A 26,352-nucleotide genomic window follows, 5' to 3' on the forward strand; every position below is an offset into this window, starting at 1 on the left:
CATTATAGGTCTTGACTACAGGCCACTATATTTATTTTTTTAATTTTTTTATTACAAATATTTATGCCGAAAAGTGACCAATGTTACCCCAGGTTTTTATCATGTTTGATCAATACCCCTGCTATGGGGTAACATTGGTCACTTTTTGGAGTTTTAAAAAATCATCAGTCCTTAAACACTTAGAGAAACATGAAAAAAACATTTAAATGGACAAAAAATTTTGCAACTAGCTCCCTGTTACTGTGCAAAGTCATTAAAAGTCATTTTCTAGTAGGTCATTATCGACATCTGAGGATGATGACACTTGTTCAGCTCTTGCCCTTTTCTTATTATTCTTGGTGTTACTGTTATTCTTGGTGTTATTGTTATTCTTTGATGTGATAGGAGTTGTGTTATTCACCAGAATAACACAATTTGCGGTGTTATCGCTTTGCCAGGTGTGATCCTTTTTCCTCTGGTGCGATTTGCTTTCCCATCCTGTCCACAATGCTTCACTAATAGACCTGCTATATCTTCATTGAATACTTCCTTAACAGTACTACCGGTACCTCCTCCTATGTCTTTGTTAACCTGTGGCAAACGCTTCATGACCATTTCTTTATCGAAGGGAAATATTCCACTAGCCTTGAAGTCAGATCTCAAATTATCGCTTTTCAATTGACGTTGCAGTAGAGCAAGAAGAAAGAGGAACTGATTTTTTGGTAATGATTCTTTGATGCGCGTTTCTATCTTTAGCGGACGGAAAACAGCAACGTCTAGCGGTTGAAGCAAATGGGAAGCGTATATTTCGAACTGTCGACTAGCCTTTCTCACGCTCATTCTTCCAGTTAAACATTCTTTCATAGCATTGGACAACGTTTCTTGACTGTATGAAGTTGCAAATGCTCTTGAACCACACTTTCGCTTATATTTCCTCGGCATTTTCACCGGCTAAGAATTCAAATGGTTCAATAAATGTATCAGAACTGTCAAAAAATGCCAAAATAAACTCAATGTAGCCTACGAAGTAACAGTACTATATTCACAAAAACGGTTGATATACAAAAATTGTTGATATAATAGTCGACAGTTGTTGGTATCTCTAACAAAATTAAAACATGTTATCTTTGTTAAATTTTAGGAATTTAAAAAAAAATCAACAATTGACCAAAGTTACCCAGGAGACCAAAGTCACCCTGGGGCCAATGCTATAAACATGAAAAACGAAGTTTTTTCCGTAAAACACGAAGTTTTTACTGTAAAAAGCGAAGAAAAAAAAAATCCATTGCTATAAACATTCAAAAAACAGGGCTGTGGAGTCGGTAAGCTGCTGTTCCGACTCCGACTCCGACTCCGACTCCGACAACTTGATTTTATCATGGACCGACTCCGACTCCGACTCCTTCATAAGTAACCAATTTGTAACAACAAATAGTTGCTTGTTTTACTACAGTTATTTGTTTGTAACAACAAATAACTGTAGTAAAATGTTAACATTGGCTATTTCATCACTATGATACAATTAATCCAACCACTTAGTGCTTTAAACAATATTTATAAGAAAACATTTTCTGAACAAACAACTTTTCTGAACTCTTGTTATGCAATAAACTCTTATGCAGTCGCTAATAACATTATGAATTTGTCAAAATCATGTTTGAAATATTGTCAGTTGGACAATATTTCAAACATGAAAGAGCTTGTTCTTCTTTAAGTTCATATTCTTTAAGAATCTTTTCTACTAAGGCTTAGAGAAATTCGCTGGTGTGATTAGTTTTGGCGTCTTTTACTGCCAATGTCTTGGTAACTGCTTCATTTTTTTCAAAAAAGAATTAAACATTGATTGGAAAATAGCTCACTCTGTTAAGAAACACAAAGCGTCCCTTGAGACATTCATTTAGTTCTTCTCTTTGTTTAACAGCTTCTTCAATCACTAATTTTCTAATACTCTCTCTCTCTCTCCAGAGAAACAAAGTTAATTGAATACTTACAGTCTTTCTGTTTGTGGAGCAACTCTTTGGTGCTTGGTGGTGGCACGCCTAGCTTTCTACTAAGAATATTGTGCACAGTGCCAGACAATTTAAGTCGGGAGTTAGGGGATCATGAAGTTATATAGTTTAAGGGAAGGTAGAGGAGAGCGCAAGGGAGGCGATATATGATTCTAAGTGATAAGCAACAAAATACCCTATTGCTTATCACTGTTTTAAAGGCCTAAAAATAACATGTCAAACTCCTTGTCCTCTAGTTGTTGCAAACTACAATTCTCCATTGTGTCTGGATATCCTACAGCTTTCAAACCATCCTGGGACTTGTAGTTTTGTAACATCTATAAAATCCTTATGAAAATTATGAAACTTTGAAAGATTTTTTTTTAAACCTGAGTCGGAGTCGGTACAATTTTTCCGACTCCGACTCCAACTCCGACTCCAGCCAAAATGAGCTCCGACTCCGACTCCACGACTCCGACTCCGACTCCACAGCCCTGCAAAAAACTCCGTTTTTAAGATAAAAACTTCGCTATTAAATTCAATGCTATAAACGAACAAGGGAATTGCCTTTTCAGATAAAAAATGCGTTTTTTCGAAAAAAAACTTCAGATAGATTTTTGATCTCAATTTTAGATATTTTCTTCGTGATTTTTGGCGGCCATTGTTGGAACAACGTTAGCGCTTCAAAATCATTGAACATTCTTTGCTTGTGTTTTTATGTAGATATTTTATAGATAAAACTCAAAATGATTTTGGTAACTCCATAATAAACTAATTACTTAAAATCTGCATTTAATCGATTATGCAGTTCCTTGTTGTGCTTCGTTAACAATGCATGCATGAATTTAAAATTCCATACTTATTTATGAAGGTTTTCGATAGTAATTTTGGTTAAACAAATTTTTCATAGTGTTTGACTAAAGAAAAGTATAAATAGTCGATAAATATGCCATATAATACACAAATACACAACAAAATAATACAAAAATACACAACAAAATAAAATGCTGTCTAAAGAGCTTAAAATGTTACTAGCAATAAAGATCAGAGAAAACAAAGAGGTTCTTCTTGGGAAGCTTAGTATGTTTTAATTAGCAAACTATTTAAATAAAAATCTGTATTGTTACATTATATTTTATTTATATGTATATATATGTATATATATATATATATATATATATATATATATATATATATATATATATATATATATATATATATATATATATATTTACAAATGTTATAGTATAAGTATGTAATATATAGTATATATTAACATAATATAAGTATGTAATCAATCAATCATATTTCTAAATAAAGATTTTACATTCAAGTTTATATACAAATAGTTATAAACTAATGTAAAGTAAACTACTAACAGTGCTAATGATATATAACAAGGGTAATAATAATGGCAATTTAATTATTCTATTCAAAAACAGCAGAGATATATTACAGTATATAAAATTAACAATGATAACATGATGTAATGTATAGTATATATCAATTTTATATATCAATTTTATATATATGTAAATATATATATATATATATATATATATATATATATATATATATATATATATATATATATATATATATATATATATATGTATACTTCCAATAGTTTTATTAACTTAATACACTAACATTGAAAATAGCTTCTCCTACACTGTATAATACGATAAATTAGGTTGGTAAAGATTCCATGACAGTCTCTGAGAACATGAAAAAAAACAATTGTGCCAATAAAATGAAGAAATGCTATTATTTGGAAAAGTACTGAAATGCTTTTATTTCGCTTAGTATAATGTTGCAAATCATTTTTAAGCCTAGTTTCTAAAAAATCTAATACAGCTCTTGGGACTCGATATTGCTCTCGAAAAATGTTGTTAGAAACATCTTCGTTAAAAAAGCGACCATTAAACTAAAATGATATTGAAAAACAAAACAAAAATATAATTTCTGCGCCTATTTAGTATGATTTCTGATTTTGTTCGATAAAAAATCATTAAAAAATATATATATATATAGTAATTTTAAGTAATGTTTTAAACACCAACCTCTCGAGGCAATCGGTGGCGAAGCTCATTTTCTGCAACTTCGAAATCTAAGTCTTCATCTGAAAAAATTAAATTCATGTTTCTACTTTAATTTTACACAGTTTTTTTAAACACCAAATACTAGAATTTAAAAATCTTCATAAAAATAGAATAGACAGCACAGCATACTTAATGACTAATAAAATTTATTAAGTAGGCCTAATAAATAAAAGTTACAATAAAAATTACTATTATATTACTACTATATATTACGGATAAAAAAAGTTCGTGAATTTTAGTGACGTATACGTTTTATGCTTTATAGCAATGGCCGAAAAAAATACAAACAGCGATAAATTATTCGAGATTACGAACTTTTTTTCGTACGTGAAAAATTGCGTTTTTACGAAAGATTTTTTTTCTCGAAAAAAACTTCGAATTGTTTATAGCATTGGCCCCTGGTTGACGGTACCATTTTGAATACTTTTTTAACGCCGTGAGGCGTTAAAAAAGTTGTATTTATTTTGCGCATGCGCAGATTTCACATTTATTAAACTTTTTTAACGACTAACTTTTTTAACACAACAACGGCAATTTTTTTGAAGCAAGTTTTGGACGCTAAAAATGGCGACGGAATCAATGAAAGCTTATGGGAAAATTATAAAACTGATTATAATGAAGTTTTACAAATTGAACTCAAATATTGATAAATATATAAGTTTCAAATAAAGAAACTGTTTTTTTTTTATTTAACGTAACATTTTTTTCGCAAAAATACTTACATAAATTTCAAATGTAAATATATATTTTTTGGTTAACAAAACATATTCTTACAATAATTTGTTGCGTGTTACATTTTCTTTTTTTCGTTTTTTATAATAAATATGATAAAATAAGGTACAAGTTCTGGCGCTACTCGACTTTCTCCCCCCCCCCCCCCTTAATTTTATGATTGATTCTGATAGAGAATTTTATGCTGATTCATAAAAATATAAAAACATAGACCTTAAAATCAATGGAAAGTGCTCTAATTCGAAGTCAAAGTTGTAAAAAATCCCACTAAAAATCCTAATATTCGCCATTTTGTAAATAATAAATTAATGAACTTTTAGCTGACAAAAGCAATACATTAATAGCATGGTTTTTACGTTAAAAAAGTCGTTAAAGTATGTTCATCTTGCGCAATTTTTTGTGGCAATGAAAAAAGCCGTTTTTTGATTATAAAGAAAATAAACTATTTTGCAAGCAATGTACTATTGTAATAAATTTTAAAAAAGAATTCAACAGTTTTTTTTCCCAAAAGAAGAACTTTTGAAACTCAGTTCATAGTTGTTCTATCACATGTAAAATTTAGAAAATGTAACCTTCAAACCGTTTTTTTTAATAAAAAAACCAGCGTATGATACAATAATAATTATTCATCAATTTTTTTACATTCTCAAATTCTACGTTCAAACTTTATTTGAAATCTTCTATTAATTTCATTTCCTCTTAACACTTTCGTTACCATACTTTAAAATAATAATGCTAAGGCTTATGGAAACCAGGTCTGTTTATTGCGCAATGTAACGGTAATTAGTTTTCGTTAAAAATGAAAGCGTTTTGAAAAAAAATGGCGAATATTAGGGTTTTTAGTGGGATGTTTTATAATTTTGACTTCGAATTAGAGCACTTTCCGTTGATTTTCAGGTCTATGTTTTTATATTTTTATGAATCAGCATAAAATTCTCTATCAGAATCAATCATAAAATTGGGGGGGGGGGGGGGGGGAGAAAGTTGAGTAGCACCCAAGTTCTCAGTAAGGCTAAGTGTAATTTTTATTTTTAGTTTATTTAAATTTATTTTGTTAAATAGCAGTGAAGAAAAAGTCAAAGTTTTAAATTTAGACCAAAGAAACCTATTTATATATAGGTCTAAAATGATAATTGCTTACCAACTTGCAACTGTTGGAAGCTGCCAACATAGTAATTTATTATATGCTTGTGCAGAAATCTTAAATTTCAAATAATAGTAAGTATAACGGTATATAATATTAATAAAAAAGTAGAGTAGATGATTTAAATATTTCTTTATTTAGATGTTTATTATATAATACGTTATGAAAAAATTTAAGGTCTTCTTACATGCATTTATATCTTAAACTAGAAGGGATTATTCTTAAACTTTAAGGGAAAATTATTAACATTTTAAGATATAAAGTGACATCCAAAAAGCTGTTGTTCACTGTTTGGCAGGAGCTACTGATCATAACGGTAGCAGAAAACAAAGAGCCATAAGAAAGTCTGCTGAGATAAATAGCTTTAAACATTGTTAAATACCAATCGTTGGTAGTATGGTTGCTAGAATTGCAACCTGGCATAAATTATGTACACAGATTGATTTTACATTTTAGTTCTAAATGTTTCTTAAAGGGATTTTGATGATGACACAAATAATTTATCAATGATAATAACAAAAATTGTAAAATAGGTAACCCCTTATAAAAAATTTCTGAAGAAATTTAAATGTATATAAATCACATCTTTTTGATATTTTTATATGATAATTTATATTATATATTATAATAATGTCTTATTTTATATCATTTATATTGTTAATAATTTACTTTATTTATAATATAATAATTAAGCCAAATATCGTTTATTTTTGTTAACAAATTCTTCTTTATAAGATTTATAAATAGAATTTGTTGAATTTGGTTTTATTTTGATGAAGCAATTTAAATTTATTTTGTTTTAAATTTACAAATCGAAAAGAGTGATTTAACTTAATGGTATTTTCTCTATTCCATTAATAAGGAACATTTAAATGGCAGGCTTTAATAATTTAACTAAAATAAATTAGTAATCTAAAACTTTGTTTTCTCATTTGAGTGATATTTACATGCAATATGTAAAACTGATGAAGAGGAATGTTATACTAATAGCGATTTACTGTTTTTAGTCCATCACCGATTCGGCTCTGGTGAATCTATGGGCTTGCATAGGACCTTTTAGCATTTGCCAGTGGTTGCCCATTGAAACGCCAGAGCCTGCAATGGCTAGCCAGACCTGGGCCATAATCAAGCCAATGTGCATGGCAGCACTGCACCAGGTCTGGCAAGCCAGGCCCGACCCTGTTCCACAGCCAGGACTGGACCATTGTTGGGCCATGTATATGTTGCTACTTGGGTTGACACACTGCCTTTAACCTTTTTTTAATTTTCCATCAGAAATTTCCAAAATTCACATGGAAATTTCCTACCTAAATAATTCATCTTTCAGTGTAGTATCAGATCTATAAGCGCATGCGCATAGAAGTTAAGCGAATTTTGTGTTGTTTTTTTTACTAATTTTGTAACTTTTGTAACTATATTACTTTTTCAATTTTAAAAAGCAATAGCATTAGCTACAAGTAAACTGGAATAGATTTAGGTGTAGTATGGTTTACTCTAACCAGTCACATTTTTTTTTTCAATATTTCGCTTTTTGGGGATTTAACCTTTTGGAGTTAGTTGTCACAAAGATCGCGGGGCTAGTTGGCAACGTGCTAACTAGCCCCGCGAACAACTTTGAATTGGTCGTAAATTCACTAAAGTTATATAGCACTGCAGATCTACAGACATGAGACATTAAAAAAGAAAAGTAGACAGGCCTGTAAATTCTAAAAATGTTTCAAAAAATGCTGCTGATGATACTTTTTAGAAGGAAAGTCTTTTCGATCGAATTAAGGCCAATAAAAGTTAAGGTCAAAAAACACTGTTGGATAAAAAATATCAAGAGTTTTCATTAAAAAGATGCACTTGAAATTGATGATTAACGTTGCTTAACTTGTTTCTTTTTATATTGTGTGCCAACTTACCCTGAGAATATAGACAACTTACCCCGAGCTGGGGTAAGCTGCTTGTAATCTCAGGGTAAGTTAGCGCACCATATAAAAATAAAATAAGTTGCTTTGCTAACTTCTAAATCATCTAATTCAGAATACTAACGTTAAGAAGCTTTTGATGAGATAATAATGATTTAAGTATAATTTTTCAATCACCCAAAAATCTGCATCTCAGGGAGAAAAAAATGTGTGATTACAAGTAACTTTCCAGATGCTCAAGCTCGGGTGATTTAAGGCATGTTTGGCTTTAATCAGTTTTCGGTTACACCACTTAACATCTCTTTTGAGCATAACTTTTTTTGGCGAATAATTCACTAAAATGAACGTATTAATTTTTTACGTCGTGATGGTTTATGACGGATTTTGTCTTATCTGAAAAAGGAGAATATCTTTAAAAATAAACAAAGTGATCTCTAAGCACAACTTTTTCAATAATGTTCAGTCATTTAATTAATGTCATTTTAATTTAATAAATCAAGTCATTTAATTTAATTTAGTTAATGTTTCAATCAGTTCAGTCTAGTACACTTCGATAATTTTTATTATCCACTTATGCAACTTGTAATTTGTGGTACGATTAGAAAATCCGACGTTTTTTTATAAACTTCCGGCGTCACCTCTAACACGACTAAAAGGAGCGAACATCGTTAACGACACTTTGAGATATAAAGTAGATTAGCGAAGTAAAGGTTTGTTTTTTTTTTTTCAGGTGAAACCATGTGATTAAATTGACATTTTTACTTGACAAGATCAGGTTGTGTTCAAATAACAAATGTTGAAAAGAGGTAATAACTATAGAAATGAGTCGCTTCTGCCGTTGGTAAAAAAAAATTATATAATGATCAGTAAATAAAAATATCAGTAACGAGCAAACAATCTTGTATCGCCTGTTGCGGTAATCAAATCGTCATAAAACAATTAATGTCCCCCTGGTTAATATGCATAAATGTTGCGGTAATCAAATTGTCATAAAACAATTAATGTCCCCCTGGTTAATATGCTCTCTTGGAGTAACCTGTCAAACAACAACAGACTCGAGCAACTCTTCTACCACTGTGGCTGTGATATACGATCTCTTCTTTGTGTTTATCGCATCTTTGTATAACAATACTATTATAATATATCAATAAATTGAACTCGTTTTATAGTACGACTCTTACTTAAAACAACAGAGCCAATCTTTTAGGATTGCTTGTTGACCTTTTGTTTAAGAGATTTAAACCGATGAAACTTTAGATTTTTTAAATACTTTGTAGCTGTTTATAGTAAAACAAAAATCATTTTCTAGTTTAAAAGTTTTACATGAAAATATGTTAAGCCAGTTGTCTTGTTGCTATGTTTATCTTTTTTGTGCTCCTGTGCTTTTTTATTAACTTCATAATTACTCTTAAGATTACCATGAGCACACTCGTAAAATAGTTAATAAATGAAAGAGGCCGTGATTGTTAAAGGTGTAGAAAAACCAAAGGTAATCTCATTGTTAAAATTATTCCCAATAGTTTGCATTTTTATTTACCATAAGATTTAACGTTAATTAAAAACGCCCCTCCTTCCTAACTGCAGCCCTTTTTTCTGTATCACTTTATTCTATCACAAATAAATGTGGTGGTGGTTGGTACAGCTAAAATTTAAAATCTTTACCATCAGCTGTACACTGATCATATATTATTTTTGGTACTTTAACAATTTTGTGATTTTTTTTTTAAATGGCAAAAAACCTCTTGTTTTTGTTAATCAAGGCGTGAAAATCAATCATCAAGGGTATCGTCATGACATTCTTGAATCCGTAGTACTTTTTTGGTCACCAGAGCACTTTAGCAATATAAATTGGACTTTAAAAAGGATTTCGCTCCAGCACAAAACAAAAGTTACATAAAAATAAAGCAAGGTCCTGATAGAATATAATGACCAAGCTTTGCAGATGACAGGCCTAAAGCTGATGATACGATATTCGCGGTGTATTAGCCCGGAATTGACAACTTTTGCTTTGTATTCACCGCATCTATCTTTAAGTGAGAAAACTCAGCATATGATTTCAGCCCAGTTTGGTTAAGGAGAAAAAAGAAGAACGAAGGTTGCGTTTTTTTCACTTTTATAAATTTCCTAACAAAGAAATTTAATAGTCTTTTGAGTTTTAAACAAAAAGTGGTGTTAATGTGTTGTAAATTAAAAATAATTTTTTGAATGATAATAATTAAATTATCTTTTTGAATTATTCACAAAAATCTTCTTGAATTTTTCATGAAAACTTAATTTTATCTAATACTGATAACCATAACTGGTTAATGTGCTGCAACCCAATATTTTAAATATGTATCTCATTGTAACTTATTAAATAGTGCTAAAATTTACTAGTAATATATATTTTTTAAAATTTTCTTTTAGTATTTCCTTACTATTAAACAAGTTCAGTTATTTAAAGCATTATAATTGTATTAATAGCAAAATTAATAATTGTGCTCGTTCCTCCGTAAAATGTAAAAGCAAGACGTCTGGGAGCCCTATACTATATACCATATGATTAACTTTGTTCTTTAATTACATGGCTATGAGTTTTGCTTTATAGTACAGCATCTGAAAAATACTCTTCTCGGAGGAAATTCGCTTTCTAATGTACTTTCTCAATGAATGAAAAAGAATCTTAGAATACTTATAGACGCAGTTTTTTTTGTTAGACAGGGGGAGGGGCTTCATTCTTCAATAGAGGGGGTTATACGGAGTAAAACGGTAAAACTTTTTTAAAGTTACATAGTTAAGTAAATCATGCTAACCAAACGGACTACTCGTTTATTGCTGAATGGAAAATATAAAACGTGGCATCCTTTTCTAAAATATGTTTTAAACTTAATTAAAAAAAAAAAAAATTATTGCATATTTTAAACTTTTGAAGAAACTAAAATACATAGTCCAAAATAACTCCTCTTTTATTATGAAGATTTCTTTTTAAATCATTTTTATTGAGGTTTTTAGTTTTATCAGACCATGTGAGATTAACCAATCAAATGTGTCGTTAATATTTAACAGATTTTTATAAATGTTCTCAAAATAATATTCGGTGTGATAATTATCAATGTGTTTCTAACTCATTTTCTCAGCATGGAGAAGATCATAGAGGAGACCTGATGTTGATGGTTGAGTCTGATCAATTTAAGGTGTTTACAAAAGAAAAAAAAAATTTTAAGAAAAGTCTTGTTTTTATTAACAACTCACCTATTATTTACATCAATCCATTAAAAAAATAACAAAGTAAAATCCCACTAGATAAAAATAATAACAAGATAAAAAAAACTGCATTGCTTATCATCTAGAGAATGTAGTATGTAAAGTTTCCTGAAAAATTGAATTAATAAGTTTTTGACTTGATGTTTGAAGTAAAAAAAAAAAAAGGAGAAGAAAAGGTGTCGTAAAAACCATTCAAAAAATAAAAATTATCGTTAAAAAGCTGCTGTTTCTTGTAATTTCAGAGTAGTCTTATCAATAAGCCCTTGTTTACAAGATCTTATGGTTTTTCAGCGTTGTTTTGCACTGTTTTACGCTGTTTTACATCTGCTGTTTTTTTTATCCAAAATTTTAACTCTAAAACTATTTTTTGTTGACCACATGAAATTCGATATGGATTAAAGACAGAGTCAACTCCAAAAGATCCTTCGTAAAACTCGAGTATAGCTAAAAAAACATCAAGTTTCTGAAATCATTCTGCCTACATGTATTTTCTGGACATTTATTCTAAATGATTAATTTCATTTGAATTTTAGCGTGCAATCACTCTTTCAACAACTCTTAGAAGACGAACACTGGATGGCAAATTGAAATAAACAACAACACGGAACTGCTGAAAACTTATCTTTAACGTGGTTTCTCACAACAACAAATATATGTGGATTTAAAAAGAGAGAGAGAAAAAAAAAAAAAACTCATTCGAAGTAAAATTTTTATGCTATTTTAGTCTGCGAATAAAGTTTTCTATTAGGTTTTATTTTTAGATATTTTTAAATATCTAAAAATGTTATACCAACTGATGCTACAAAATGATGAAAGTACATGAAATCTGAGCCCAATGTACCGTATTAATTAAATATAAATCTCCAAAAGTGGATCCACCAACTACTTCGCGATATGGAATAAAGTACTCCATTATCACGGCAAATGATATAGCGAGGCATTTATTTGTTTTATCTAGGCTGAACTAATTTTGTAGTTTAGCATAACAAACCATCCCCCAAACACAGGATAATTGGTTGTTTTTCAAAGTAAAACTGTAAGCTATTGAAACAAAAAATATATTTGCCTTTCAGCTGCTGGTACTGATAATCTGTGTATACTTAAATATTGGTTGAAGTGACGTTGAAAATATTTCTTGATGATTGAGACTTGAAAAAGTGCTCGAGAAAAGTGACGAGAAAATGAAATAAACTGTGTGTTAATGGAAAATTTAAAGATACTTCAGAAAGCTGTACTTTTCATCATCCTACAAGTTTTTCCTGGTTTTCCAAAAATTTTTCCTATCATATTTTGTAACATTTCGATTTTATAGAAAGCATTCAAAACGTTGTGAAAAAAACTATCCGCAAATTTAAAAATAGGTATAAAAAAATCAGACTTCACTAAGAAAGCAATTGGTCTTACAAATTGTGGAGTTAACAATCCTAAAAGACCAACAATGAACGGGCACGTGTAATTACATGAGTGAAGGTTGGTGTGCGTGTCTGTGTCTGTGTGAGGGAAGCAAGGGATATACTTATTGCTTATGTCCATCGGCAACCAAACAATCATGTTCCAAATGGCGACAGCTCCTCATTTTAAATTGAATATTTTTTCTAACAATAGTTTTAGATTGGGGTCATGCATAGTTCCAGGAAATTTACAAAATAAAATTCTATTTTCGTTTAAAAATTTTTCTTCTTATAAGTTTTACTTTAATTAAATTTTACTTAAAAATTTTTTAAATGGTTAAGTTAGAATATATTTGATGGCAAGAACATTGGAATTAAAATTTCATAAATCTGTCGGCAGTTATATACACTTTTCATCGCCGATATTTCAGACTATAAACGTCGGCACCGTTGTAGTTGTTAACATTATTAATATTTGTAAATGATGTAGTTATTCTTGTATTGATACACTTTAAGCAACTCACGCTTATTTTATTAAAAGTTCTTCAGATCTCTTTGTTCGATTATAACAGATAAATGCAATAATATCAAGACAATCTGTGAAAAAAAGAAGACCTGGTCCGTAAAATAATGTAAGCTTAATGATAAATCTATAATTTCTGATGTATAAATATTTCAAAGATATCTTTTAAGAAGACTTAAAAACGGACCGTGAATTTTCCTAGAAATTATTTGAATTTTAAAGTGATAAAAACAATACATTAATGTTTGTTTTCCTAACGTAGTTGGGATGTCAAAATGTGAACCATATATCGTCTACGTGTCAAAATACAACCAATCGTATCCTAGAAAATTATTCCGGAGAAATGAAAGAAAAACCCTAACTGTCTTTAAAACCTTTTTTTTGTTGTTCTAATTCGGAAACAGACTTTTTATTTAGCGCCCGTCTGAGCTCTTAAGATAAGTAGTTAGACAAACGAAAAATTAATTAAATACCATAAGTTATATCAACAAGGGAGCACTTCTATATTTCAATTCCAAGCTTAAAGTTACCTAGTGAAAAACGAGCGCCTTGAAATTAATGCATGAAGTGTCTTAAAAAAGCTATTTAACGGAAATAAGAAGACGCTTTTTTTCCCCTAGTTTATGATATACGCTGTCTTTAACAATAGAAAGCTTATTTAGAATGTAAAATGCTTATTTCATATTCAATTATTAAAATTATGTGAAATCAGTTCTACTCTAGCCGAAACTAGTCAATAATTTAAGTTTTTGCAAAATTTATGAACAGATTTGATATTTAGTAATATTTAAAAAATGTATATATCATCAAATAAAATTCTCTTTAGATTAAACTTTGTTTAGCTCGATTGGCAATAATTTAAAGGAAAAAGTTCCTTTGCGCATACCACAAAAAAAATCAGAGAAATAAAACATTTTACGAATACTCGAAATGAGCTTTGATATGTAAATTATGCTCACTACAAAGGCTACTCATCTTTTGCTGAATGAAAAATTAGAGTGGAGAACTACCTTAAAGTATATTACTAACGTAACTTAGTTGTTCAAATAAAAAATCAAAAAATTTTAACATATATTTAATTTTTAAAATAAAAAAAAGATACTGTTTTTAATTTTTAAATAAATATATTTTTTAAGTTCATGAAAACTTAAAAAATCAACATTTTTAAACCCCCGCTTTTTTTTCCATTGAATTTTAATTTTATCAGACCATGTGAGATTAACCAATCAAACGGTGGTAAATATTCGATAGCGCTAAGCAGCGTAATAACACTTCCTTTAGAATAGAAGGGCAGTTCTGTCGTTGTGTCTGTGTGCAGTCGAACTGCTTTTACATTCTTAGCTATACAAAATGAAAGGGAGCAAAACACTGTTATCTTATTTATTGTTTATCGTAGGATTGCAGTGGAAATCAGTAGCTGGTAAGATTTGACTATAAGCCTAAATCAAAGTAGTAAATCAATACACTTGTCTAAGTGTCGTCTGGAAATAAGTTCTCGTATTACGAAGTGTGTCCTTATTTGCATAGCGTTCAGTCTATTTTAAGAAGTTGAAATTTTGATGGCAATACATCTCATATTGCTATTTTATTGATATTTACTCTTTTTTTTTTTTTTTTTTTCTTTGACCTTACAAGCGTGACAAGTAAATCTGTTTCTTATAGCATTGCCGGTTTGTCACGATGACGAATTCCAATGTAAAAATGGAAAATGTATAAGCTTTTCTTCCGTGTGCGATGCCACCGACGATTGCGGTGATAATTCGGATGAAGAAAGATGTGTCGCGGAGAGTAAGTAGTATTTTTAAAAATATTCTATGAACGTCTATGTCTGAGAAAAGGGATAACATTATCAACTTCTTGTTTGCATTAATGACGTGTCGATTTCATTGAAAATTTTTTACTACGAAAAAACATCGTACGATTTTAATGACTCATTCTTTACGTTTTTATATTAAACTCTTGCCGCTGTTTATTTTAGTGAAATATACAATAAATTTACGCGCTAACTTTTTGTTCTTCTTTTCTTTCATTTATCTTAACAAAAATAAAAGCAAGCAAATAGAAATCTTAAAACAATTCTTCAATTGGCTGAGAATTTCTTTAGCTATTCTTTTGTGTGTGTGTGTGTGGGTGGGTGTTTAAAGATGGCCGAAACCTTGCTGCACATCGAATTTGTTTTAAGAAATACATGAGCCGTGAAATGTTAATTGAATTCAAATCCCAAAAGGTTTTTTTTTTTTTTTTTTTTTTTTTTTTCTAACCATTAGCGAAAGCAATTTAAAGCTTTACAATTCGAGCTTTTCTCCGCACGTCATTACTTACTTGATCGAGAAATTCTGGAATTCCTAGAGTATGTGTAAAACCTCATAAAATATACCTATTATTTCTCTTTGAATGTAAATTTATTATTTTCTTTGGCTTAAAATATTTGTTTTTATATTAGCTCTTAAGCTAATCCTATAAGCCTTTATTTTTGCTTGTTATCTTCCCATTTATGTGTTCATGAGTTTATTGATACAAAATTTGTTGCGTAGAATGCTTATACAGATTTTAATATTAGAAGACAGATAACTTAAAAAAGACAGATAACTAAAAAAAACATCTCAAATAAATCGGCTAAATGCTTTGCTTGATGATGTTACATTTTAAAAACTAAAATAAGAACAGTAGACTTTGGTAACTTTTAAAAAGGTAAATATTCAGTTTTTTTTTAAGAAAAATACAGTCTTTATTATATAACTGCTAAAATATCACTAATATTGAAGTTGTATTTGTCATGTAGGTCAATTATTTGATTATCATCAAAAATGCATTAGCATTTTATGTCAGATAATCTCTTAAGTAAGCAAAATAATCAAGCAATACTCTTACTTAAATATTTTAGAAGATTGTTTTTCAATAAAAGTTAAGTTAATATTTTTAACTTTTGTTGCCAATGATTTAAGATTGATTTGACCTATAATTGCTTATAAATAATAGGTAATTCTAAAATAGTTAGTAATATGTTGTTATTTTATTTATTTTTTTAAATAATAATTTTAACTGCTTAATTACCTTATTTGCAGAGAAAGATATCCGTTGTGAATCAAACCAATTTCGTTGTAAAAATCAACTGTGCATTTCTGTGGCCAGATTATGTGATGGGTATGATGATTGTGGAGATCTAAGTGATGAATCACCAACTGGAGGTGCTAAATGTTTATCTATTAAGTGTCGCAATGAAGATGACTTTCGTTGTAAAATCAAGCCCATGTGCATTTCTCGATACTATCGTTGTGATGGAACATTTGACTGTGAAGACCAATCTGATGAGTCAAATTGTGAATCTGTGATATGCAAATCTAATGAGTTTCAATGCGCAAATAAAAAACGTTGTATATCTAATGATATGCGGTGTGACTTTAGATATGATTGTGATGACAAGAGTGATGAAGTAAAATGTAATAATACTACTTGTCCAAGTGGATCATTTGCTTGTCAAGGTAGTAGTCACTGTCTTAGCAATACACTTAAATGTAATGGTGCCAAGAATTGTCCAGATGGTTCGGATGAGTTAAATTGTCCTAAGTGTAAGCTTAAGATATTTCAATTGTATTTTGTTATTAGTAATGAGAAACTAAAATAAAATAAAAAAACAAGTGCTTATATTATCAATGGCTTTAGTTACAGGAAAGTGTAATGCAAACCAGTTTAAGTGTCTGTCAAATGGACTGTGTATTGATAAAGCTTATCGCTGTGATACAGTTGATGATTGCAGTGATAGTTCAGATGAAATGGATTGCTCAAAAAGTAGGTTTGTTCTTTTGAATTATGCTGTTGTTTGCAGTAACATTGATAACTTGTTTTTGATTGGTTTAGATATAAGTTTTTGGTGGGTAGGAAAATGAAAAGATTTATGACAATAATGTTTTTGTATATATAATAAGAAAATAAAATTCTGATCAAGTATTACATCATTTATGCGAATACCTGTTAACAAGGTTTTTCAATCGCATTATTTTAATGTGAAAACTTATTTCTAAAAGGCAATCACATATGTGGAAAAGATCAGTTTCAATGTAGCAGTGGTCATTGCATTCAAATATTTTTGCAATGTGATGGTGACAATGACTGTACTGACGGTTCAGATGAGTTACAATGTGATATTGAAACATGTAAGACTCTTTCATTATAACATAATTTGTGCTTTTCATTAGATAAATGTGCTAAAGATCAATTTCGGTGTGACAGTGGTCAATGTGTTTCTAATGTATTTTGTCGGGATGGGGAATACCACTGTCGTGACAAGTCCGATGAATTAAAATGCAAACGAAGAAAACGAAGAGATGCAGCGAAATGTAAATTTTCCAATCAAAAGTTGCATGTTTTTTTTACTTCTAGTAAAAGTGCACTGAAGTATTAATACTACATATTAAAAAAAAAAAAAAAAGTAGAGAGAAAAAAATCACTTAAGTTAGACTATTTTTGTGTTTTAGCTAAACCTAAAGCAGGTTCATTGGTCTTAATGCCACAAGCAAATGAAACAGTCATCCCAAAAAATCCATGTGAAGGTCAGACAGAAAGTTTCTTTTGTCCTTCAGCTGTTGGTACTGACAATCAGTGTATAACCAAATCTTGGTTGTGTGATGGTGAAAATGATTGTCCTGATGGTATAGATGAATTAAATTCAACTTGCGAAAGTGTTCAGTGCCAAGAAAATGAGTTCAAGTGTGCTAATGGAAAATGTGAGAAAAAAAAACAAGTTTGCGATGGTATTGATGATTGTGGAGATAATTCAGATGAAGACTATGCATTATGTCATCGTATGTTTGTTTGTTTTTTTTTGCTGTGTTTTATTGTTTATTTTTGTTCTTTTTTTAGTTTAAGTTTTTACTCCCATACTTTATGATGTTAGAATGTAATTGTATTTAGTCATTAAGAGTTTAAATTGTCTATCAAATTAATTTTTAAACTTTATTAGTTAGTTTTTAAAAGTTACATTGTGTTTTTTATAGCTACTGTAGCACCAGTTTCATGTAAAAATGACTCTTACCAATGCATGAATGAGAGCAAGTGTATTCCAATAAGGGCAGTTTGCAATGATGTGGTTGATTGCTTGGGGGGAGATGATGAGCGTGATTTATGTGGTATTATATCTAGCTTTCTGTTTTTCTATACTGAGAGATAATCTTGTCTTACCTATAAATAATAAAAAGATAAAGTTGACTGTAAGTTTAAAAAATTAGAAGAGGAAGAAAAAGTAAATATCAATACCATTTTCATATTAAAAATCAGACAAGCCAAAACAAGAAAACACAAAAAAAACTATTAAGATAAAGAAAAAATACAATTACTGTCAATGAAAAAGAAGTATAAAAAGTTTTTATCTAAAGATTTTATAGTAGTTAAGATTATATTTTCTTACATAAACTTAGATAATAATAGACCAATAATTAGTTAATATATTATTTTCCTATATAGTTATATATATATATATATATATATATATATATATATATATATATATATATATATATATATATATATATATATAATACATATACTTTTTTTCTTGATTTTCTTTTTTAAACAACTCACTTAGATTTTTTCACTTCTTAGATTTTTTTTAACCATCTTTTTTCTGTAACTTTTTAATGAGGGTAGTGAAACAACCTTGTGGCATATGCCTTAAAGCGGTAGCTAAAAATCACTCAGCTATCCAATGTGATCTATGTAACAAGTGGATACACGTAAAATGTAATCGAGTTGACAAGCTGACATATGAAAAAATCAAAACTTTAATAGCTGATACCGCCTAATCTGTACAAAAACATTTCTTTTCTCTAATATTTCTGATCTTGAGTTATCTACCACACTAGCAAGAAAGTCACTGAAATTTAACCTCATTAAAAATCTATCTGATAATCCAAATTTGAAAAACTTTTCTGGGGACCTCAATGACTTATCTTACACTTCAATCAACTACAAATATGTAGATGTTTCTAGGTACAATGGTTATCCCAAAATTCTGTAAGTTATCTCCATATAAATATATTCTATATATATATATATATAAAAATTCTGTAAGTTATCTCCATATAAATGTATAGTATAAGCAATCTTATAAAGTTTAGCAAAAAGGAATATTACACAAACTTTTTTAGTCACAATATCAATAATATAAAAAACACTTGGAAAGGTATAAAAGAGTTGATAAATGTAAACCCAAATAAAAGTTACCTCCTAACAAGCATACTGATAAACAACAAATACGAAACTAATCCTAAAGCAATCTCTAATCATTTTAACAATTTCTTTACTACGATTGCTTCAAAATTATCCAATGGAATTCCAAATTCTAGATTCAACTTTCAAAAGTATCTGACCAATCCTAATAGCAACTCTTTTTATGTGTAACCAATAACTGAAGAGGAAACCCTCGACTATATCAATTCTGCTATCATAGAAGATAAGAGTGTTGGACCGAACAGCCTTCCAACAAAACTTCTTAAACTGGTGTCAAAAATTCCATGCAAACCACTAAGTATCATTTTAAATAATTCATTTTGCCAAGGAATATTTCCTGATGTCTTCATGCTGGCCCTAGTTATTCCAGTCCACAAAAAAGGATCTACAATTGACTGCACAAATTATTGTCCGATTTCTCTTCTTTCTATTTTAAGCAAAATTTTTGAAAAAGTTATGCATAATAAATTATACAATTTCCTAAACCAAAATCAATGCTTATATAAACACCAGTTTGGTTTTTATAAAAAAAGTTCTACAGCTCATGCTCTTATTGAAATTACAGAAAGTATAAGAGTTGCTCTTGATAATGGAAACATAGCTTGTGGGGTTTTCATTGATTTACAAAAAGCTTTTGGTTCACATTTACAATATACATGCCAAGTTTGGGGACAATCTAAAACCGTCTGTCTTTCTAAAATCGTTTCGCTTCAAAATAGAGCAATACAAATAATTAATTTCTGCTCAAGAAACTTCCCTACTGACATCCTGTATCTTACATCCAAAGTTCTTCGTTTCTATGATTTAATCCAGTTTCTAAATTGTTCCTTTGTCTGGGATCAACAACACGGTCTCCTTCCGTATTTTGTAACTACTTTAATAGTAGGACAATGTGTGGGGATAACCTAAGATCAATCACTTTTAACAACTTAACCATCCCACAAAAACAGACAACTAAACATGGAATAAATTCCAATACATATCAGTGTATCCTTTCTTGGAACAACCTTCCGTACACCCTAAAAACAGATTTTATCTTTAGATCCAAGAATCTGTTCTTAACGTCACTCCATCATTTCTAGCTAAAAAGTTACACTTAACTTTATTCTTTACCTTTATAATTTTTCTCTTTATGTTTATAGTACATTTCACAATTTCTTATTTGTGTATATATGTATGTATATGTGAATAGATTATAATAACTATTTGACCTACATTTTAACTCTTTTAAAAGTCTGTTTTATAAGTGTTACTTTTGTAAACTTCTACTTTTACTTTGTGACTAGTTTATTTCTTATGTTTTTCTATTGTCTTTTCTTTATCTTATTTAGGTCATTGCCTTTTATTAGTGAATTACTATTTGCAATGACCTGTGTTTTTTGTAACATCCTTAACACAAAATATATTGATATTGATACTGATTGATATTGAATAATTGTTTTTATGATTACAGATAAAAAAGAGTGTGAGAATGAAAATGGTGGATGTTCACACAAATGTGAGGAACTCAAACTAGGGTACAAATGTCTTTGTCCGCAAGGGTTTAAATTGGACTTAGATAACAAGACATGTGTTGATATTGATGAATGTAAAGAGGGTTGGGATCTCTCAAAATGCAGTCAATTATGTTTAAACTTAAATGGTTCCTATAAATGCAGTTGTCAGAAAGGTTATAATCTAGATCAAGCTAACAGAAAATGTCGTGCAGAAGGCAAGTTTTTCTATTTTTAAAGCTTGGTATGTATCATTTCTTGCTGTTTATTAAATGATAATCTATGTATAAATAAATTCCCTCATAATTTTTAGGTATTGTTCCTGATCTTGTATTTGCAAATAAGTTAGATGTTAGAATTATTCAAAGCAATAGCCAGCATTATCAAAAGTTTGTGGATGCTAATCAAGCAAACGCTGTTGCTGTCGATGTTTTTAGTGAAATGGTTTATTGGTCTGATATGGAAAAGGGAACTATTTCTTGTGCTTCTAGGACAGATCTGATTTCCCCTAAAGTTATTATTACTGGCCTTAAAAAACCAAGAAGTTTAGCTGTTGATTGGATTGGTCGTAAATTGTACTGGATTGACACAGGTAATTCTAAAAATATTATCACTACAATAAGTAAAATGTTTTTAAATTTTCATTTAAAATTTTAGTGGCTAGGGTTTGTTTGAGCTGTTCCAATAATTACTTTTCCTGATTATATTGATCCAGAGAACCACTATGGAACACTAATCAGGAAAAGTAACTATTCTTATAGTATTTTACTATTGTTGAACCCAAAAATTCAGGCATGGATTACCTAGAGCATGCACTTTTGGACAAATTCTTTTTTCCTAATTTAAGATAGGTATACTTGTACAATTTAATGTGAAATCTTATAAGGCTTTTCCAAGTTTTCTTTATGTTATTTAGTGTTAACTTTGCGCTTACAAAGTTTTTCAGTTTATCAGAAATGCATCAGAAAGAAGGCAACAGAAAGTTTTTTTTTTTTTTTTTGTATATTAGGCGTTTCTGTATTGATCAATATTTTTTCTGATCATACCCAGAGTTCTAAAAAAAAATAAACAGTAAATGAACCTAATTCAATGCCAAAATAAATAAATATTAGCAATTTTTAAATCAAAAACAAAGAAATACTACTTATTTCTAATTCCCAATGTGTCTATTTTTTAAGTATTTGGGTTGTTCTCTCTCACATCTTCATAAATTGTCAGAATGATAAATTTCTTAACTCCTTCATTTTGACTTGTCCTGCTCTAGATTGTCAAAAAAGCTATTTTTAGGTTTAATTACTTCACAAGCAAGAATACTTAAAACTTGAGAAACTCTTCTCTCACATCAATTCCAATCATTACAACATGATAAGTGGATGTTTTTTCTTTCTTTTAAAAGTTGATTCATTAGCTCAGAAACATTTGTACAGTAGACAAATTGCTTAGTCTGATCCTGTTGAGTGTCTCTCACATCAAAAAAACCATTTAGGAGATTTTCTTTAAATTATAGTTTTCCTTTTACATGCAGTTTCTGATTGGGTGTCTTTAGTTGCTGGCACCTTGGTTTCAATATAAAGATATATATGCATCCACTTATGACCCTTTCTATGGTGTGTAGTATTGTTTACTTTTAACATTGCAAAAATCTAAGCAATACGTCAAATTTTTATAGTTTGAATTTTGAACAATAGGAGGTTCTATTCTCCATCTTGAAAAAGTTAAAGACCTGATAATGAGTATATAACTATTTAGGATTTTAAAAAAGGATTAAATATAAATAATTGGCTGGAAATAATATTTCATTAAGTGCAAGTCTAGTTTAAATTATTTTTAAAATTGTGAATTTTATATCAGGCTTTAATAACATCAGTGTGTCAAACTTGGATGGGAGTTTTCCAAAAACATTAGTGCAAGGAACTGATCTTGAGGAATTCTGTGATTTAGCTATTCATCCATCTCAAGGGTAAGTTTTTTTAAATTTATTATGGTAAATAGTTGCTTGAAATTTGTTTCTTTCATGTTTTTTGATTGCATTCATAGTTTTCTCTTCTGGACTGATGTTGCTAAAAAGTCTAAAATAGAGCGTTCTAATCTTCTTGGTTCTTCTCGAAAAGTCATTGTTAGTGATCAAGACATGCCAATGGGCATCACTGTTGACACAGTGTCTGATAAGATTTATTGGTCTGACATGCATCTGCATCATATTTGTTCTGTGAATCTTGACGGGTCTGATTTTAAGCGTGTTCTTAATAACATTGCTTCTCCTCTAAGTGTTGCTGTATTTGAAGATGAAATCTACTGGACAAGTAAGGTTGAAAACAAAATTTATCGTGCAAATAAATTCGATGGTACTGAAAAGTCCGAATATAATGCATCTTTTTTATCTCCTATGGATGTGGTTGTTTATCATTCTTTAGCTCAAGTTCATTGTAAGTCTATTGCAAACATCTTTTAATCTAATCACAACATTTAATCTAAAAAAGTAGGATATCTACTAACAGTTATTAGATTTTTGCTATTTTAATGTTAAAATTTAAGCGAATTTTTTTTTTTTAGCCCCACACCCTTGTAATAACAATAATGGTGGTTGTTCACATCTCTGCTTGGTACAGAGCTCAACATCAGCTATTTGTGCTTGCCCTGACACCATGATGCATGGCATCAATAAAAGAACTTGTGTACCATTACCTGTTACTCCAACTGATTTAATAACAACTGAAACTTTAGTTGAAACTACTCAGGTTCCTTTTTGTAATGGTTATCAATGTCATTCTTCAAATAAGTGTATAGAAAAAAAATTAATGTGTGATGGAGTGCCACATTGTCCTGAACATGACGATGAAACATCATGTAAACAATATTACATTCCCGTTTCAAACAAAGATGACCAAATCAGTACAACTTCTGGCAATAAATCTTTTATTATTGGTGCAGCACTTGGTGGTGTATTTTTGCTTCTCCTATTCTTTGTGGTCTTTATTTATCTGTTTCGAAAAAAGAAAAATAGATTTGATCTGAGGTAAAATCATCTTTATTTTTCATTAAATTTTTGAGCGCTTTTTGCTAATTCTTTATCGTGGTTTTAAAGGTTTTAGAAATACTTTTACATTTTTTTTTTAAGTATATTTTTCCTTATAGCATGGTGTATGAAACTGAGAGCAATATTGTGCATGGGAAAGATGGTTATGATAAAGAATTAAAGTTTGTTGTACCGAATCAAACAGCAGACATCAAGCAAGGATGGGTTTCTAAGAAAAAGGTTGTTACTGAAGATTCAGTATACGATGAGGCAAAAGTTCCTCTGAATGAGGAAAATGACGACCCGAGTTGTTCCGAAGATAGCTCGTCAGGGGAAATGTGTTTTGAAGACGATCGTCAGCCTATCATGACCAACATAGTATAGCATTTAAATTTAGTATAGTTAGATATTTTTTTCGAAATACCAAACAAATTTAGTGTCTAGTTTTCAAGATGATATTAGTTCGAGATTTATTCTGAACTGATTTCTATCATTTTTTAGAAAACCCGTTAAATATTGCATTCTTTTATTCTTATTCAACTCTATTTATACTTAACGACGTCGTCATCGTCGTCCCCACTTCTTTCAAAATACTTTGTGTTCATCTTCATCCCCGCCTTTTTATTTATTTTAGTGTTTTGGCGGTTGTGTTTTTTCAAAAATCGGCGTCTGGTCTTTTAAATACCATAAAAAGAAACTATCATTGCGATTTCGTGCTCAGAAATTTTTCTTTTTTGTTTTGTTTAGTTAGGCTTGTTTTTGAATTCCTCTAAGTTATCTTAGACTAAGAGTTTTAAATTGACTCGTACCTAAGTTTATTATAAATAGGGGATGGGTCAGATTTGTTGTTCTCGTGATTATTCCTAGATAGACTAATATATTTTTTCTAAGTAGCTTTTCTTCTATTTTTGTCGTTGAAGATATATGAGAGGTTGTCGTCTTTTTATATTTTTGAATTCGTTTGTGTCTTGTAAAGTTTTTTCGATGTTTCTCTTGTAAATATTGTAAATAAAAATAAATTCAACTTTCTGCGCGTGTACTAGATATGGTTCAAATATATTTGATTATAGAAAAGATTGCGTACCTTCAGTCGTTTTCCTGAAGTTCTAACCTGCAAATCTAAAGTATGTTAGGTTATTCCGTGTTTTGTGTTTTTGGCTGTCGAATTAAATCAAACAGTAAACATGTATCTGATTTAACCGTATATTTTGAAAATCTATCAGAAAAAAGCCTTTAAATTACGGGTTATTGCTGAAATCAACTGCTTGACTTAAGTTATGAAGAATTCGATTCTTAATATTAGAAGTTAAGCTTGTATAGTATGAACAAATTTTAAAACTAAACTACTCTCTTTAGAATAGATCTAATTTATATACCTTTGAACTCCTAGAGTGAGTGGTTACATAGGAGGTCCTGTACGTTACTTGCAATGTAAGTAAAGTAGTTTGTTTCTCAAAGTCCCTATACCGTAAATAAGTTTGTTAAAACCATTTTGAGGACGATAAATTCAAATGGCTTTTAATATTATTTCTTGATTAACCTTCGTAATGAAATAAGATCCAAATTAATTATTAACAAACTGGAAGGTCTATTAAGTGACTATTTAGTAATTCGATTATTACTTCAGGTTTGAATAAAACATTTAAAATCAATTAAATCAGTTCACTAACTAATGTTTCAGTTTTTTGGAATTTGCCAAAATAACAATTGTTTGAAAATTCGTTCGCTTCAGGAGTAGGAATTGGTAAATCTGCAAAGAATGCTCTTACTTTTCTTTTCAATTCAACTTTTTTTTTTTCTAATTTTCGCTTCAGGTTTTATAGAATATCCATTAAATAGTGAAAAAACAAGCGATTACTTTCTAATTCAATTCATGAACTAAAAACCAGTTGTTTTAGAAGTTAAGGGGGTAAAATATTTGTAATGGACTTATTCATTTCATGTTTGACTAAACTGGGTCCGGGAGATTTACTACTCCTAGCAACTGTTAAATATGGCAGGTTCGAGTGTTGGTTTATTTGATTTCATTGCATATAACAGTGATTGTCATTACCACTGTCACTTTCATCAAAACTAAAATTCAATACTTCATGCAGATTCTTTTTGGATAATGTTTATCTGTTAAATATATTTATGATTTACTTAAAATACACACTCGATTTTGCATATTTCTTATAAAAATCTCGTATTGAATAACTTTGAATAAGAGCTTTAAGAAAAAAAATATATGACAATTTCATATATTTTAACAAACTTCGGAAAATTCGATTTATTTTCAAAGAGATGCAAAAATTTGTACTTTATTTGTAATTATTCATTTTTAAAGAAAAAACCAAATGCCTATGCTATATTCAATTTGTTTCTAATATATAGCCATTGTGTATTGCATTATGAACTGTAACATAACTCCGATACTTTATGCTGACCATAAAATGTCATTTGAATCACCAAGACAATGAAAACTATTGAAAGCTATTTCATTTTGCTTTGAAACTAATTTTCCTATAAAACAATTCGAAGATTATCCTGTACTTTTTCCGCAATTTAAAGCTGTTAAAGCTTAATTCTTTTATGCTCGGTGATTTTACGGTATGAACGGTCAGCCT

At 29.6% G+C, this 26,352-nt stretch overlaps 1 protein-coding gene across 3 annotated transcripts; it reads left to right on the forward strand.

The window, feature by feature from the left end:
• Nucleotides 1–14,240: 14,240 nt before the first annotated feature.
• On the forward strand, nucleotides 14,241–24,820 carry LOC145191957 (low-density lipoprotein receptor-like). 3 transcript variants are annotated; one of them, XM_090096103.1, is made up of 13 exons: nucleotides 14,241–14,432; nucleotides 14,675–14,800; nucleotides 16,078–16,581; nucleotides 16,676–16,801; nucleotides 17,038–17,349; nucleotides 17,488–17,814; nucleotides 18,007–18,138; nucleotides 20,691–20,948; nucleotides 21,044–21,322; nucleotides 22,582–22,690; nucleotides 22,768–23,156; nucleotides 23,284–23,746; nucleotides 23,866–24,820. In XM_090096103.1, the coding sequence occupies exons 6-13, from the start codon at nucleotides 17,517–17,519 to the stop codon at nucleotides 24,128–24,130; spliced, it is 2,193 nt and encodes a 730-aa protein (XP_089952229.1). In that variant the 5' UTR covers nucleotides 14,241–14,432; nucleotides 14,675–14,800; nucleotides 16,078–16,581; nucleotides 16,676–16,801; nucleotides 17,038–17,349; nucleotides 17,488–17,516; the 3' UTR covers nucleotides 24,131–24,820. The 3 variants fall into 3 exon arrangements, with proteins under 3 accessions (XP_089952229.1, XP_089952219.1, XP_089952214.1); XM_090096093.1 differs by having other exon boundaries at nucleotides 17,038–17,166; XM_090096088.1 differs by having other exon boundaries at nucleotides 17,209–17,349.
• Nucleotides 24,821–26,352: the final 1,532 nt, after the last annotated feature.

The sequence above is a fragment of the Hydra viridissima genome, unplaced genomic scaffold, assembly GCF_058129835.1.
Source record: "Hydra viridissima isolate aposymbiotic clone 2 unplaced genomic scaffold, HvirCarnegie_v1 scaffold_1, whole genome shotgun sequence".
Lineage (NCBI taxonomy): Eukaryota > Metazoa > Cnidaria > Hydrozoa > Anthoathecata > Hydridae > Hydra > Hydra viridissima.

Coding starts and splice junctions, on each gene's coding strand:
- LOC145191957 (XM_090096088.1), top strand. CDS start 14,363: ATGAAAGGGAGCAAAACACTGTTATCTTATTTATTGTTTATCGTAGGA. Junction 14,801..16,077: donor AGAAAGATGTGTCGCGGAGA/GTAAGTAGTATT, acceptor CCTTATTTGCAG/AGAAAGATATCCGTTGTGAA. Junction 17,350..17,487: donor ACGAAGAGATGCAGCGAAAT/GTAAATTTTCCA, acceptor TTTGTGTTTTAG/CTAAACCTAAAGCAGGTTCA.